Here is a 14,445-nt window from a genome sequence, read left to right as displayed (position 1 = left end):
CACTGAGAGAGCATCTAAGGCAAGTCCAGCAAGTAAATAAGAGGCTTTTAGATCACTTGTATTAGCTGACATTAATGGAAAGCCTGAGGCTGAGGACAAATGAGAACACGTCCTGCCTTGGAGAAACAGTTGAACTGAATAAGCGGGAGGTGCTTGTGTCCTTCTGTGACTGTGTGTGTCTTTCTGTATGTGTGTTCTAAGCAAGTCACTTTCGAAAGAGGTGATCCTCTTCCAAACATATCATATTTCAACCCACAGCAATCAGTGCTATCCACAAGCACACGGCCCTGAATTAATAAGAAAGGGAGGGGAGGCACAGATGCATGGCTAGAAAAAAATGAAGTGGGTGAAGGATGTAAAAATCAAAAGGTTTTTCAAAATCATACTAAATATTGTGCAATGAGTTTTTATAACGTCGTGAAACGACTAAGGATTTAAAGTTTTCTCACCAATCCCTAAAAATCTTTAAATTCATTTATCATTACCTGTGTTGAAAGGCAGCGAGTATATAAAGGTACCAGGAACTTGCTCTGCTGCTCTCTTGTACCACAGGGGAAAGTGATCAGCATTGAACACCCCCTCTCTGTCTTCAGCTGTCAGGAAGTCTCTTGGGGCAGACAGGAAATAGATGTTAAAATGGATGCACACACAAAGCATAATACTGGAATACATATGGAGCACATACTTCAGCTGCTGAAAACGTTCTCTTAGTTTACTTACTGGTTTGTAAGTTCATCAGGCACCACAAACAGATTGATTCTTGACAGTCCTGTTCTCGTGCCCAGGTAGGCTATCTCCACGCCTTTATCAGAGTTCCTGAATGGTGTGACAAATTTAAAAAGGGACCTTTATGACTTTGTGTGCGACTGCAACCTTGGGATCAATATAATCAAAGAGACTTTTGAGATAAAATGCGTTTTGGTCTTCCATAAAAGTAGTTTATACAATGTTTATGTAATAATCAATAAAGCTTTCTGTAGCATGAGTGACATACTCGGACTTATTGAGCACAAGGCTGGTCCAGTAAGCTTCCAGTGGGGCAGTCACCACTGCATCAAAGAGTACTTCCTGAATCAGCCCCTTGTCACCTGACAAGGTAATGGCAAAAGATGCACATTTCACCCATGAATTCCCAACATTTACTTCCATGCGTTCAGAATATCAGATAGCATCCATTTAAAAAAAAAAAAAGGGCTTAATTGTAAAGAATACAACTCACACTGTAAGTTGGGATCATGCCCACTGAGGAAAATTTTGATTGCCTCTATCTGGGAAAGGTAGCGATGCTCGAGGTGCTCGTCTGTGTTGCAGTATGTCCTGCAGCACAGTAACAGTGAAAAATATGAGCATTAGTTACACAGATACAATTTGTTCCATATTTATCTTAAAATCTGATTTCTTAGCTGATAATCAATTATCAAAATCAGTATTAAACTCGTGTCATATAATCCATTTGCTCTCGGTTGACTTTGGATTGCAGCACATCTAACAAAATGAAACAGTGAGTGGAAGAGAAAGGCTCTGTTTTCTTTCATTTACAAGCATTAGCTTGATGAGCGTTTCTTATAATCTGTTAAGATGTTGCCTCACGACCCAGGTGACCACAAGTCATCTTGTGACACAAACCATAAAGTCAAAGTCTAGCAGATCCCAAAGCTGTCGTAGAACTGTTGTATTTCTGCAAACTCATGACTGATTGATTTTCTAATTAGGCAGCATATTTAGGATATAGTCCCAACAGTAGTGTCATAATTCTCTCACCATTCGTCTGCCAACGCTACATCAGGATGCTCCAAGTCATGAAGTCCTGTAACAGAATGATAACTGTATGTCTAGAAATGAATAAACACCCTTAATGTGAACTCGTAATAATAGGGGAAATCTCAAATGCACACACACTTAAACACACACCATGGGTGAAAAATGTGTTTTTTGAATGGATGTGACAGGTCTGATTAGATCAGGAAGAGCCAAGTCATGCTCAGAGGGCCCTGCAATGATGGACATGTTTAGAGAAACACACAGATAGACACACATACTACCACATGAATATCAACATGCATGAGGTCTGACAAGAAAATAGAGACATATACACATAAAGTCACACATACGGGAGCAGACACACACACTAACAAGGACACATAGACTATAACACACTTAAAACACACACACAAAAAAATGTAACATCCTGACCAGATTTGCCTTTTGAATTTAATATCGTTATTATTTCATTAAAGGTTTATGTGTGTGTGTCTGTGGAAGTATGAGGCACATAAATAATAGGCCAAAAGAAAGTCTACATGGAAAGTCTGGAGAAATGTCTAGTTAGTTGAGTGGAGGAGAACAAGAAGGTTTACTTGTGTGCTCTTCAGCAGTACACTTTAAATCTACTTTTTTCTGGAAATCCAATACAAATTTGTAGAAAGCTTCCAATACCAAGATCTCAGATGAGTTTATGATGCATAATACCAAGTTATTGATCGAAACTTGTCAACAGATAAGTCGATAAATAAGTATCAATGGTAATAATAATATGAAACCTGAAAAGGCCCATTTATGATTATACTTGCAATATGCGTATTTGTATTCACTGCTTCTGATATTCAATAACTCCATAAGGTACTCTTTTCAGCTGCAGCGTTCAAGTCAACAAGTGCTACAGTACAACATCATGCTACATGTTTTAGCCAGATATTGAAAATAGAATGATCTTCAAACAAACAACAAATATTTCTTACAATGCTACAGGCCATAGTAGTGTCCATAACCTCCTCTACATTAAGAACAAGTGCAAACAACTTTGGATAAGTCATTAAAGCCAGTGCTGAAAATCCAGCTTGTCCTTAGCTAATTAAAATGCTGCAAAATGTGAAACCTGTATCAGATCTAAAATATTACTTCTACATAAGATAGCGATCTAAGATTTCTAAATAATATATTAGTGGCAGTACAACGGTAGCACAAAAGTGCTAAAATATATAATGAGTTGAGGTTCTGGTTTGGTATTCTTCTGGATCTGACAACCACAGCAGATGAGTGAATAAAAATTTGTTCAGTGTGGGACAGATACACGCAGATACCAAGAGATACTGAGGTGAGGGAGAGAATCGTGAGGAAACAAAGAAAAACAGACCGATATGACGCTGAAAACATGAATAAAAGACTAAAGGGGAAAACTGAGAGAGAGGAAGATTTCCCACCTTCTTCAACTGTGACATTCCCTCTGAAAAAGAATTTCCCATGGCCTCTGGAAAGAGCAACCCCTAGACTAAAGAAAAAAAGAAAGAAAAAAGAACATTTTTCTAGGAAGATAAATCTAATTTCTGAATGAAATAGAGAAATATGTTCAATCCTCTCACCTGAAAGGAGTCCCTTTAATGTCAGTGTAGTAGTAATCGTTGTGCAAAATCAGCACACGTTTCTGAAATAAAAGGTTAAAACACATTCAGCAGTGTGGCAACAGTTACTTGATGAGATTCCTTACAACCTAGCACCATCTAGTGGTAAAGGAAGTGCGTGCTTGTGCACTCTCGACCTGTTAAGCTGCACACAGATGTGTTTCTGCAGAGTGTATATTCAGAGAAAGATTGTGAATATGCACATGTGTGCGTAGTTTTATATTTACATACTGAATGCTTAATAATCAGGCTAATATATAATGCTCTTTAAGCTTTGAAAATGTAAAGTACTTACACACATTCACATTCAAACACACACACACACACCTGAATGCCACTTTCACTCTCTGACAGGCAAGTAGTAAAACAGAATCACCGGGCGGCTGCATCCCCCGTATTGAGCAACATGTGCTTGGTGGAGATAAGAGGCTTACACACAGAGACACACACCAGCACATGCAGAGCAAACCAAATCAGAAACAAAATCCCCAAGTCAATCCCGTACATCACTGTGCCAAGTTTAACAACCCCTTGGCAGAGTGGATTCTCCCTGCTTGGTATTTCTCTCATACACCTTTTTGGAGAAAATGAGAAGTGCTTGTTTGTGTGCTTTCTGAATTTTGGATTCCTTACCCCTTTGTCCACACTCTTCGTCACCTCCATAGAGAAGGTCCCTGTCTTCCTGTTGACCATTGCATTTCTCAACTAGAAACAGACAGCAGACATACTTTGTAGTCTTGTAGATCAGCTTGATATTCAAAGAAGCACTGTGGCGGGTCTTAATGTAGATTTACTGGTGTCTCACCGTGTCATCCTTATCCTCCCATTCCACCTCAGAGAGATCCACACTGCTGTAGTTTGGCTTCCTTCGCTTCTTGCCATCTCCATACTGGACACACAGCCATAAGTGAACACACACGCATGAACAAAGGCTGTCACTAGTTTAAATCCGTATCTTTTCCATAATACATCCAAGCAAATGTAACAAAAAAGCACATCGCAGTTTCACAGACCTGGAGGTGTATCATTTCAAGGGCCTTTTTCATTTTGCTGAGCACGCAAGATTCAGAGTGTTTGTTTAAATTTGTTAACACATCTTAATGATTTCATCCCAAGGCTTCCGTTATTTCACTTACATGTTTCAGTTTATTTGTGCACCCGAAATAATTGTACATCTCACAGGGAGCACATGCTTATTTTTGGCAGACCTGCTCAGATCCAGCACAGCAGACCAGTCTTGTACCCGAATATCATGATACGCACTCAGAGAGGCTTGGCTCATCATGAGCTCCTAAGAAAACAAGAACTGGTCCCACACACCAATCAAAAAGAAGTACTGATCAAAAAAATCTTGTTGTGGACTTCTTACTGTGCTTATGTTGAAGAAGATAATCTGACAGAAGCTGGCAGAATCCTCAACTTAAAAGCATCCACCGACTTCATTCCTCCTGATTATCATTGTACCAACTCGCCCACTTTACTGGAGCCTGACATGAAGCGGTGACTCAAAAAGATTAACTATCAAATGATCAAGAGTTGTTCTGATCTTATCTGTCCATGGAACCGTTGGAAAATCTACCTTCAAGTATTTCATGACCCAGTCCTCAACTTGTGAAACTTGTGATGCTTTTCTTTGTTATGATTTGCTTTTAATTCAGTATTCATAGTGTTTCAGCCTCCTTCATTTGACTGTGCTTGTGATCACTTGACACCTTGTTCTTCTGGACCATTCATTCTGTAGCAGTTTTGATATACAATCGTACTGCAGGAAAACAGGTTCTTGCTAGTTTTGCATTTAATGACATCAAGTCTTTTACAATTAATTTGTAAATTGTGGGCTATTTGCAACCAAAAACTAGATTGGCCAGTGGTCAGTTTTCTATCTTGTAACTAACGGCCTCTTAATCCTATTTTGCCCAACTATACACATCTTAATATGATGTATGTTAAGCCAAGTACTTAAGCCACAAATTGTCCATCACCTGGTTAAATTAAGTAAGATTTCAATTAAGGATTATATGGTTTCTATAGTTGTAAATTTGCAAAAATACAATGACACGGTCCGAATACTGACATTCCAAATATCTGTGCACACAATGTACACGGCCATTTCCAAAACTATAGAGATAATTCTTTTACTTTTATTTCTTTATTCTTTTATCTTTCAAAAAAATATTCAAAAAAGTTTTTTTTTGCTGAATAATTTTTCTTATTTTGATTTGACTTAGGTTCTACGGATTTTAAAACATTCCCATGGTAGGATAACACACTTTTTGTGTTTTACATGCACCACAAAACAATTGGTACTGTAAATGCCAGCGACTCAACTATCTTTGACAGCTTGAGCCACCAGTTCCACTCTCTTGATGGTCTCCACCTTTAAGTTCAAACACTCAGTGGGGTTACATGGCATTGAAAGGATCGGATAATTGGCTAAATTACAATAAGACTGAGTTATCAAGTTCATGTAGACACCTTAATCGGACAAGAAATTGGATCGGATTACTTGTGATCGGATTAAGATCCCGAGATAACTCAGTTGAAAGTCAAAATAAACATGCTTGTAGACGGGTCGAGCACGTGGTGAATTAGACTTTACGTTCTGCGCATGCTCGAGATTTTTTCCCGGCGTCGTGAACCGAAAGTCGGAAGAGACGATATTGCTGTTGTTGTTGCCGTCGTCGGAAAGAAAGAAACAATGCGATGGAGAATGCGCCGTTGTGCATCGCGTTTGTGCAATAAGCAGCTCACCACAAACGAAATATAGAGGGATGTAGCTTCATCTTGCTCTTCGTTCGCCATTTTCTCGAATACCTGAGTTTGTTGTTGGTGGTGGTGGTGAAGCGGTCAACCGGAAGTGGCTCTATTAGCAATAGTTGAAATGGGTACAGCGCCACCTATCCTATCAGAGTTTGACATGCTTTGTGCCAATGGTTCGATTCATTCACCGCCACATATCCAAGGATAATTATCCTTGCTCAAATAAGGAGCAACTCAGTCTTATTGTAATTTAGCCAATAATCCGATCCTTTCAGTGCCATGTAACCCCACTGACTGTTTCACCATTCAAGACTTCTCCGTCTACATGTTTTTTTCTTTTTTCAAAAGGATTGCCAATATATATACATAGGCTAACTCATTGACCATATCTATGAAAGGCTTCAAGCTCAGTACTCTGCTCAACCCTCGGATTGGCTGGCTCCTCGGTCGGCCCATCAAAACAGTTTGATGTGAGCATTATAAACTGCCTATTAACTGCAGTTAATGTATTTGTGTGTGTGGGCCTAGAGTATGTGTGTACTTTTGAATCTCCTTCTGTATTCATCTGTCAGTGAAGACAACGTCTCATCCCTCATTAGTTGTTAAACACTATTCATTAATGTCTTTAATTAGACTTCTATTAAAACATCTGTCTGTCTGTTTTATTATCTCGCCTGTTTCTCTCACATCCCTCAGTATCTTTCTGCTTATCCAGCGTTGCCCTATGCTTTGTCACCCTTCACCTTTTCCCACATTTTACCAGTTCCTTGCCCACCTCAGCCTCCCTCTGTTTCGATGCTCTCTCCCCTCACTCTTGACTCACCTCTGTGAGGGGGTTGGGTGAGTACAATAGAGTTAATCACAGCCATTCAGGAGCTGTATCTCTGTCTATTTAGTAAAGTAGAGGAAGGCTGGAACAGACGCTCCTCATCTACATATCGCCACGCAACCAAGACACTCACACGACACGGCAGAGAGCACCTACATAATTGAACACGAATTCTTCTATGTCAAACTCATTTTTAATTTCTCACAGCATGACAACAAAATCAGTAATTTACTGACAAGAAGAGTACGAAATATCTTGAAAAATTTTAAATTCAATCTCTGCATCCTAAAAGGGGTTTTTATGATCATAAGGATAACTTTTGGCTCAGCATCTCAATAACATGGGAGGTAATACTCACAAGTGGCCGTAGATCTGGATGAGTGAGGACGTAACCGTTGTTGGTGATTGCAAAGGCGTAGCCATGAATGCCCAACTAGGACGATGAGCAGAAACACAGACAGAGCAAATTGATGCATAACAAGTCCGTACCTAATTGTAAATATGAGCTAATCAAGCTCTTTGTAATTTTTTTACTTTCTGAATAGTTGTTTTTGTGATGAAACTCCGAACAAGAGGATAGATTGATTCACGTTTGGACAAATAACAGCTTTAAAAGGTCAAAGCTGACACTCAACCAAGCTTTAGATCTACAAAAGAAATCAACACGGGGGATGTGACATGGAACACACTCAGAATGCATTAGCTTATACGTAGTGTTGAAAAATCCTGTCAATTTTGGCCTTGAGGAAAGTGCTGTGAAAAAGTGTGAAAACATCCAATAAAGCTGAGATTTATCTGTGTATGGCTTTAATATACTGCACCAACAGGGTTGAGTAACTGGTGAAGGTGCAAACTTGAGTAAGAAAAATGAAAGGCTGAATTCGTTCACTTGCTAGTTTAGCAGATAGATTAACGAAGCGCTAAGAAAGTCCAATCATGTGCTGTGGCTGAAGAGATCGGAGTTTGATTATACAAAGTATAAATGTGTGGAGGGTTATCTCAAGTGGCTAGACATATCTTTATTCATTTGCAGGAAGGGATTTTAGATATGTTACCTTATATTTGGGAATAGTTTTGAGCAGCTCAGAGACAGGCACATCTGTCCCAACCACCCCTAGAAGGATTCCATGGTTTCTCTGGAAGCATAAATATTAAAAAAAATTATTCAGTTTAGTCTGAAATGTTACTTATATAGCACAGTCTCTCACTGAGGCACTCTTTAAAACTATTTCAATTAATGATATACGCTCGATTAGAAATGCTCCACTGTATCTTAATTTACAATTTAAGATAACAACTCATATCAAACTTAAATTAGTGTCCATCCAATACCAACTTATTCAATCTTTTTTCTCTCAATGTCTAAGTCATAAAGAGTTAAATATAGAGTTCTTTAAAGAAAAACAGAAACAGGAGGTTTACTGGAGAGAAGTTTAGTGAAGCACTGGAGAGAGGATGCTGAATGGGTTATCAATCTATGACACCATATGTGAACTTACAGTCTCATTCTTGGTACTGAACACTGGCATTGCTACTGTGGTCATCAGAACTGGACCTTTACCGTCATCCAACTGAGTGCCATAAGAGATGATCGGTGACAGTAGCATGTCAGCAGAAAAAGAAAAAGAAAGAGAAGGAGAGATGAGACATTGGGGGGAGAGGGAAGCTAATGATGAAACATAATTATGATAGTAACAAACAAAATTTAACCACAGAACATATTGATTGGTATCTTGCATACTATATGAAATATGTTGCTTAGTCACATCTTGTAAGTGATTTTTTTTTCAAGCTGCGTGAAATCTCCTCCTTAAGCAGTGTAGCTGATGGTGTTTCTGCAGCAGACCCAGTCAAATGATCTTCTTGAGGGATCTGCGAAACTTCCCCAACATGTTTTATTCATGTTTATTATTTGCCTAAAATGTGCTCAATCAGAGACTGCCTTTGATCTCTTGCAAAATAAGCTTATCCAAAGGCAGTACTTCCAGTTTGGATATGGGTATCTTACCCCTCCAAAGAGTGCTGGAATAATTATGATATTTATCTTTCCAGTGGATGTCTGTATCTGACGACAATATCCATAAGAGATGAAAGCCTGACACTGTTATAAAGAGACGGGAGGGAGACTTTGTGCTTAAGAAAAATGATCAAACCTTGTCAAAATAAAAATTTACACACTGTCAATCACTCATACAGTTTATATTTATGTTACTATAAGTAATTGTCACATTAGATGCAAAGCGAACTCCAGAATAAAATCAACGATGGTTCTAGGCTAGATGAGGTAGTATACAGCACTAAGCGTGGACTGTTTCTGCAGTAGTAAAGATCTAAACACTTTTTTATTTGTTTGATTCTGTTAGATTGACCCCAACATCAGATTCCAGTATGGCATTTTCTTTCTGAGAAATACCCCATTTAAACACTTCTCTTAACTGGACATTAAACCCCTTCTGTACATCCTGTGTTCTCCATTGTACACCCGCCTTTACCATCATTAATAACAGCAATGACAGGACAGTGTTCATATCCATTCTGTCTTCCTCAAACAGTGGTGGGAAAAGGGGATTGGTGACCTGAGTTCAGACAGCTGGTAATAGCAATATGGAGTGCAGTACTGGATATCAAAGAGAGAACAAAGCACACCTAAGTACAGCTGCTCTAACAATGGATGGCCTTGCCGCTGTAGAATGTGATCGATCAAAGGGCAGAAGCGACGAGCAGAGCATCATCTAAAAATACTAAATCTATTTCCAAGGCCTATTGGATCATATATCATCAGACTTTTTGAGCAATCCCTTCAATGGACACTATCTACACAAGAACAATCATCAAAAATGTTACTTCATTCTTTCTAGTGGTTTGTATTAAAACATTTTTCCCCCAGTAGCTTTGAGAACAGATGTACTGTATAATCATGTGGATAATAAAAGCTGCATGGAAAAAGGCCATAAGCAAATGCATATCTTGGTTTCAAAGCCACCATTCCAGTTGCAGAGTATCCTAACTAACTTTGCCTATGGAGAAAAGAACTTAATATCTGTGCTTCATTATCCTAACTCTGGAGAGGACAGGAACTTCCTTGAACCTCAACTGAGCATCCTCCAAAATTGCTTTGTCCCCGAGTCACTAAGGGAGTGCTATATCTAAAGTTTGACTTGTCATAACTAACCAACAACCTTTAATGCAAGGTCAGAACGCAACAAATATTTGGGCCAATCTTCATCATCATTGCCTCTGTTGATTTATCTGTAGTCAGTCCGACTAGACAGAGTAAATGAGCTGTGTAAGTAATTTCCCCTGCTGTGGGTCACAAAATGAAAAAGAATACCACTAAGCTTTAATACACTTGACATCCCACCAAAATAAGTACCCAGGCACTTATACCTGTCAGCGGGTTTTAGATATACACTCCAGGCCTGTGTTTGGTTTTTCATAGAACACCTCATAATCCAGGTTGCTGTGACAAATTGTGTGATGGTAGATGAGGTGACCCTTGTTGCCTTGGAGACAAGGTTTAATGATGCTGGTCTGTGTAAGCACTGGAGCTAAAGCCGGCTCCAGAGGGAGAACTAAAAACAGACCCCACAGGGAACAGAACTGGCATGGATCCAGTAAGCATTTTTACTGCACAGGTGTTTTGGTATTATCTATGAACGCTCTCAATTACCTCAATCAATATTAACACTTTGTCTTTGAAATGGTGGAGTTGATAATCATCCATCATGATGCTTTGAGCAGCTCAGTATTTCAATGCATCATCAAGAGGTAATCAACGGCTCCAAGCTTTCACATTTGTCGGTTTTCATGCTTAATCAAGTATAAATCATGTTCTTTGAACTTCTGAACAAAAACCCTCCTTTCCTTCAAAGCTTTCCTTACATCTTCCCAAATGTTCACTGATACCGCTTTTCTTCAGCTGTGTTGCATGCTTGCTACATTTATTCCAAAACACCCTCCTTTAACACATTTCTCTTGCCCCAGCTTCACTCGCATCATCCGAGAGATCCACTGTCAGATCATCCGACATAGTGGGAAGCAAAGCCAAATGAGCCAGAGAATGATGGATGAGGCTGGTGAGACAAAGGAGAGGAGGGAGCAGGAGGAAAACAGAGGGGAAGAGAGTCCAGGTGGAGGAAACGAACCTGGGGAGGGTCAAGGAGAGTGAAAATTAAAAGAAAGAACAGATAAGATAAGATAAGATAGAAAAGGCAGATTATTAGGTTGTAATGAGAGGGATATGAAGAGCGGGGGAAAGAGTACAATACTCCATTGGGAACAATGTTACATGTTGGCCCAAAAACATAAATCCCAAATGCTCATCACAGACCAATTTCAAGAGTTTTGTTTACTTCTTATCTGACACTATGACCAAGCAGCTGTAGGTATTTTTATATATTACTGCCATTTCGATGTCAGTCGGCATGGGCTATCACACTAACAGTGCTATGTCAGACATAGGGCCCGCCAGCTGTCTAATGCGACTGCTCTGCACCCAGCTCCTGCTGGTGTTGAGGCACAGCACTCTTTTGTTCTGCCAGTATCATTGTTATGATATTAGAGCTGCTAATCTCAACCCACATATGATTCATAAATCATTGAGAAATAAAATACTGAAAATGATGAAAGGCATCAGAGCAGATCATCCCGCCAGTCATTACGGACTATTGGATTTTCACCCAGAAGATGACAAAACAGCTTATTTTGGAAAAATCCACCAAAACAAACAACAGTAGCAATCTTGTTTTCAAACCATAGTCGCACAGGCTGAGGAGCAAAATGTAACCTCACACTTACACGTCTGACCACACTGCCAGCCTGAAAACACTTGCGAAGCACGGACAACACTGCATAGCTTGTGATAAATGAGTGTGTGCACAGACGTGCGTGTATGCTTAATCAGACATGCAGAAGAGAGAGATCCACTGAGCCGACGACAACCACGAAGCGAGGCTTGAGTCAAGAAGTTGACGAACAACATAGAAGTGTCACGAAAAGATGATGCCATGGGCTCTTCTGATAGTTAGTTCACCCAAATAATGCCTTTGCTTTACAGACATGAAAAACCAAAACACACATGCACATGGACTGCACATGAACACACAGCAGGCCTGAACAATGCACAAGACAGCAATGGCCTCAAACCAAAAATGTTTACCTTTTGTGCTTGGGGGAGCTAAAGAGAACAGATTAAAGAGGACAGGAGGAGGAAGAGAGAGAGGGTCAATACATTTAGGGATAAGCGTGTGAAAGCCTTTCAGTGCAATTTCCACTGAATGGAGTGACAGTGGGTGCTTGATTCCACTGACGCTGACTTAGACTTCGACTTAAAAGCAGTGATTGTGTCAAGAAAGGAAAGTTTTGAGGCCAAGTTTTGCAGGAAATGAATTAAAGCTGTTGAAACAATTAATTTCAATTAATTGTTATCAAAGATTGTAATCAAAGATTGAATCTATTTACTGCAATCTTCTCAGCAGGAAACAGTACATTTATAAAGTATTATATAATATTTACATTACAACTTTTGTTTGCATAAATTTTGAATAAAGGTTTGTGAAATATGTATAAACTTAACAGATTTGTGTTTCATTTCCAAATAATTGAAATTAATTCTGATTAAAAATCTAACTCTTTAACCCAACCCTTTTTTTAGGCCATTTTAGGTTTTCTGGTCTTTATCAGGTAATAAAATTGGGCAAAAACCTCAAATGAGCAAGAGTATATTGCATAACAATGTGTCATTATTTATTTAATGAAAACTGAGCAAAAATGCAGAAGCAGTGTGTGAAAACTAAGAACACGCCTACTTCTCCCACAGAAATTAAGAATTTAAGTAGCATCCAGGCACTGCTTGCCAGATGCACCTGAATAATTGAGCATCAGCTGGGGTCACCGTGTTTTGAAAAAACAAATGTTTCAGCATTTTTCTGGTCTGGAGCATTCAGGAGTATGTTTACACAATGCCTAGGAGGAAAGACAATGATCTATAGAGAAGCAAGTGCTGCGGCCGATCGCTCTATAAAATGTCATGAGGGCATTTCCAAACAATCTGGTGTCTATCGACACAGAGAAAGATTATTCTTAAGCCGAAAATATTCAAGACAGTTGTCAATCTTCTTAAAAGTGGACGTCCCAGCAAGTCTACCCCAAGGTCAGACTGTGCAATGCTCAGAGAAACTACAAAAAACCCAAGTGCTACATCTCAGACTCTACTGGCGGCATCATGTTAAATATTACAGTTCCTCATATTACATATAGAAAAAGACTGAACAAGTTTGGTTTGTTTGAAAGCGTTGCCAGGAGAAAATTCTCTTTTCTCTAAAAAGGGCATGGCTGCACAACTTAGGTTACAAAGTTGCACCTGAACAACCTGCAAGACTTCTGGAACAACGTAGATATGATTGATCACAAAGCACTGAGCGATGTCTGATGAAAATTAAATGCCGTATACCAGCATAGACGTACCTCAAGTACGTTGATGGAGAAATTATGATCTGGGTTTGTTTTAAAGTCACAAGATCTGGGTACTTTGCAGTCATTGAGTCCATGGAATCATTTGTACACCATAGTGTTCGAGATTCAAAAGTGAGCCCAACGGTCCAAAATCTAAAGCTAGACCAAAACCGGGTCATGCGACAGGACTAAGATCCCAAGCACACCAGAATATTTACAACAGAATGGCTAATACGGACAGAATCAAGGTGTTGCAATGACCCAGTCAAAGTCCAGACCTAAACCTGATTTAAACCTTAGAGCTTAAGAGAGTTGTATATGAACAAATTATAAAAATCTAGATGAGTGGACCAGATTTCCTCCACAACAAAGTCACGGACTGATAACGTCATACAGAACACGATTAATGAATTATGGCATGTACTACTTTTTCATTAAATAAATAATGACGTGTTGTTGTTCATCTGAGGTTATATACACCCAAAAATGAGATCTGGTGAGGATGAGATGATTTTCTTTTTTTTCATAATATTCTTATATGAGAAATCTAATGTGTAAGTTCTTATACGTAAGAACTAATTAAGATAAACCAATTGAGATGATGAAGACAAAGACAAGGAAATATGCACAGACGGATGGAAAATGGTAAAAACACAGGGCACATGAAGAGGATTGTAAAGAGAAAAAGGTACATTTTCGTGTAGGCTTGCGTTCATAGTTTGTGGACATTATAAGGAAGTTATCTTAAACTCTAGAGAACAAAGAGGTGCTATTCTCACTTTAAAACAATTGCTTAGGCAAAAGGTAGAACAATCGTGTATCAATTGTCCAGTATGATGTTTGCAGATTGGGGCAGGCAGTGGATTGGTTTTTCTTATTTGGGCTGTTGCAGAGATGATGTCAGTCACAAAACGATAAAGCATGAACAGAGGATTGCAAGAGAAGGTAATAAAAAAAATAATTGCATTCCATATTCATTTCAGGATAGGGTCAATGTTCTACCAC

At 39.1% G+C, this 14,445-nt stretch overlaps 1 protein-coding gene across 2 annotated transcripts in view; it reads right to left on the bottom strand.

Moving 5' to 3' along the window:
- Window positions 1-14,445, bottom strand: part of cacna2d3a (calcium channel, voltage-dependent, alpha 2/delta subunit 3a) — a 126,463-nt gene that overhangs the window by 28,785 nt on the left and 83,233 nt on the right. Inside the window, exons 13-25 of one of the 2 annotated variants that reach the window (XM_075476855.1) lie at window positions 12,146-12,163; window positions 8,487-8,558; window positions 8,043-8,123; window positions 7,346-7,420; window positions 4,204-4,287; window positions 4,032-4,103; window positions 3,360-3,421; window positions 3,201-3,268; window positions 1,762-1,807; window positions 1,220-1,317; window positions 995-1,088; window positions 721-816; window positions 486-607 (exon numbers count right to left, since the gene is read on the bottom strand). In XM_075476855.1, coding sequence (XP_075332970.1) covers window positions 486-607; window positions 721-816; window positions 995-1,088; window positions 1,220-1,317; window positions 1,762-1,807; window positions 3,201-3,268; window positions 3,360-3,421; window positions 4,032-4,103; window positions 4,204-4,287; window positions 7,346-7,420; window positions 8,043-8,123; window positions 8,487-8,558; window positions 12,146-12,163 — 988 coding nt within the window. The remainder of the gene's footprint in view (window positions 1-485; window positions 608-720; window positions 817-994; window positions 1,089-1,219; window positions 1,318-1,761; window positions 1,808-3,200; window positions 3,269-3,359; window positions 3,422-4,031; window positions 4,104-4,203; window positions 4,288-7,345; window positions 7,421-8,042; window positions 8,124-8,486; window positions 8,559-12,145; window positions 12,164-14,445) is intronic. The other variant, XM_075476856.1, reaches the window with a different exon arrangement.

This window comes from Odontesthes bonariensis, chromosome 10 (assembly GCF_027942865.1).
Source record: "Odontesthes bonariensis isolate fOdoBon6 chromosome 10, fOdoBon6.hap1, whole genome shotgun sequence".
NCBI lineage: Eukaryota > Metazoa > Chordata > Actinopteri > Atheriniformes > Atherinopsidae > Odontesthes > Odontesthes bonariensis.
This window is presented reverse-complemented; position numbering and strand designations above follow the sequence as displayed.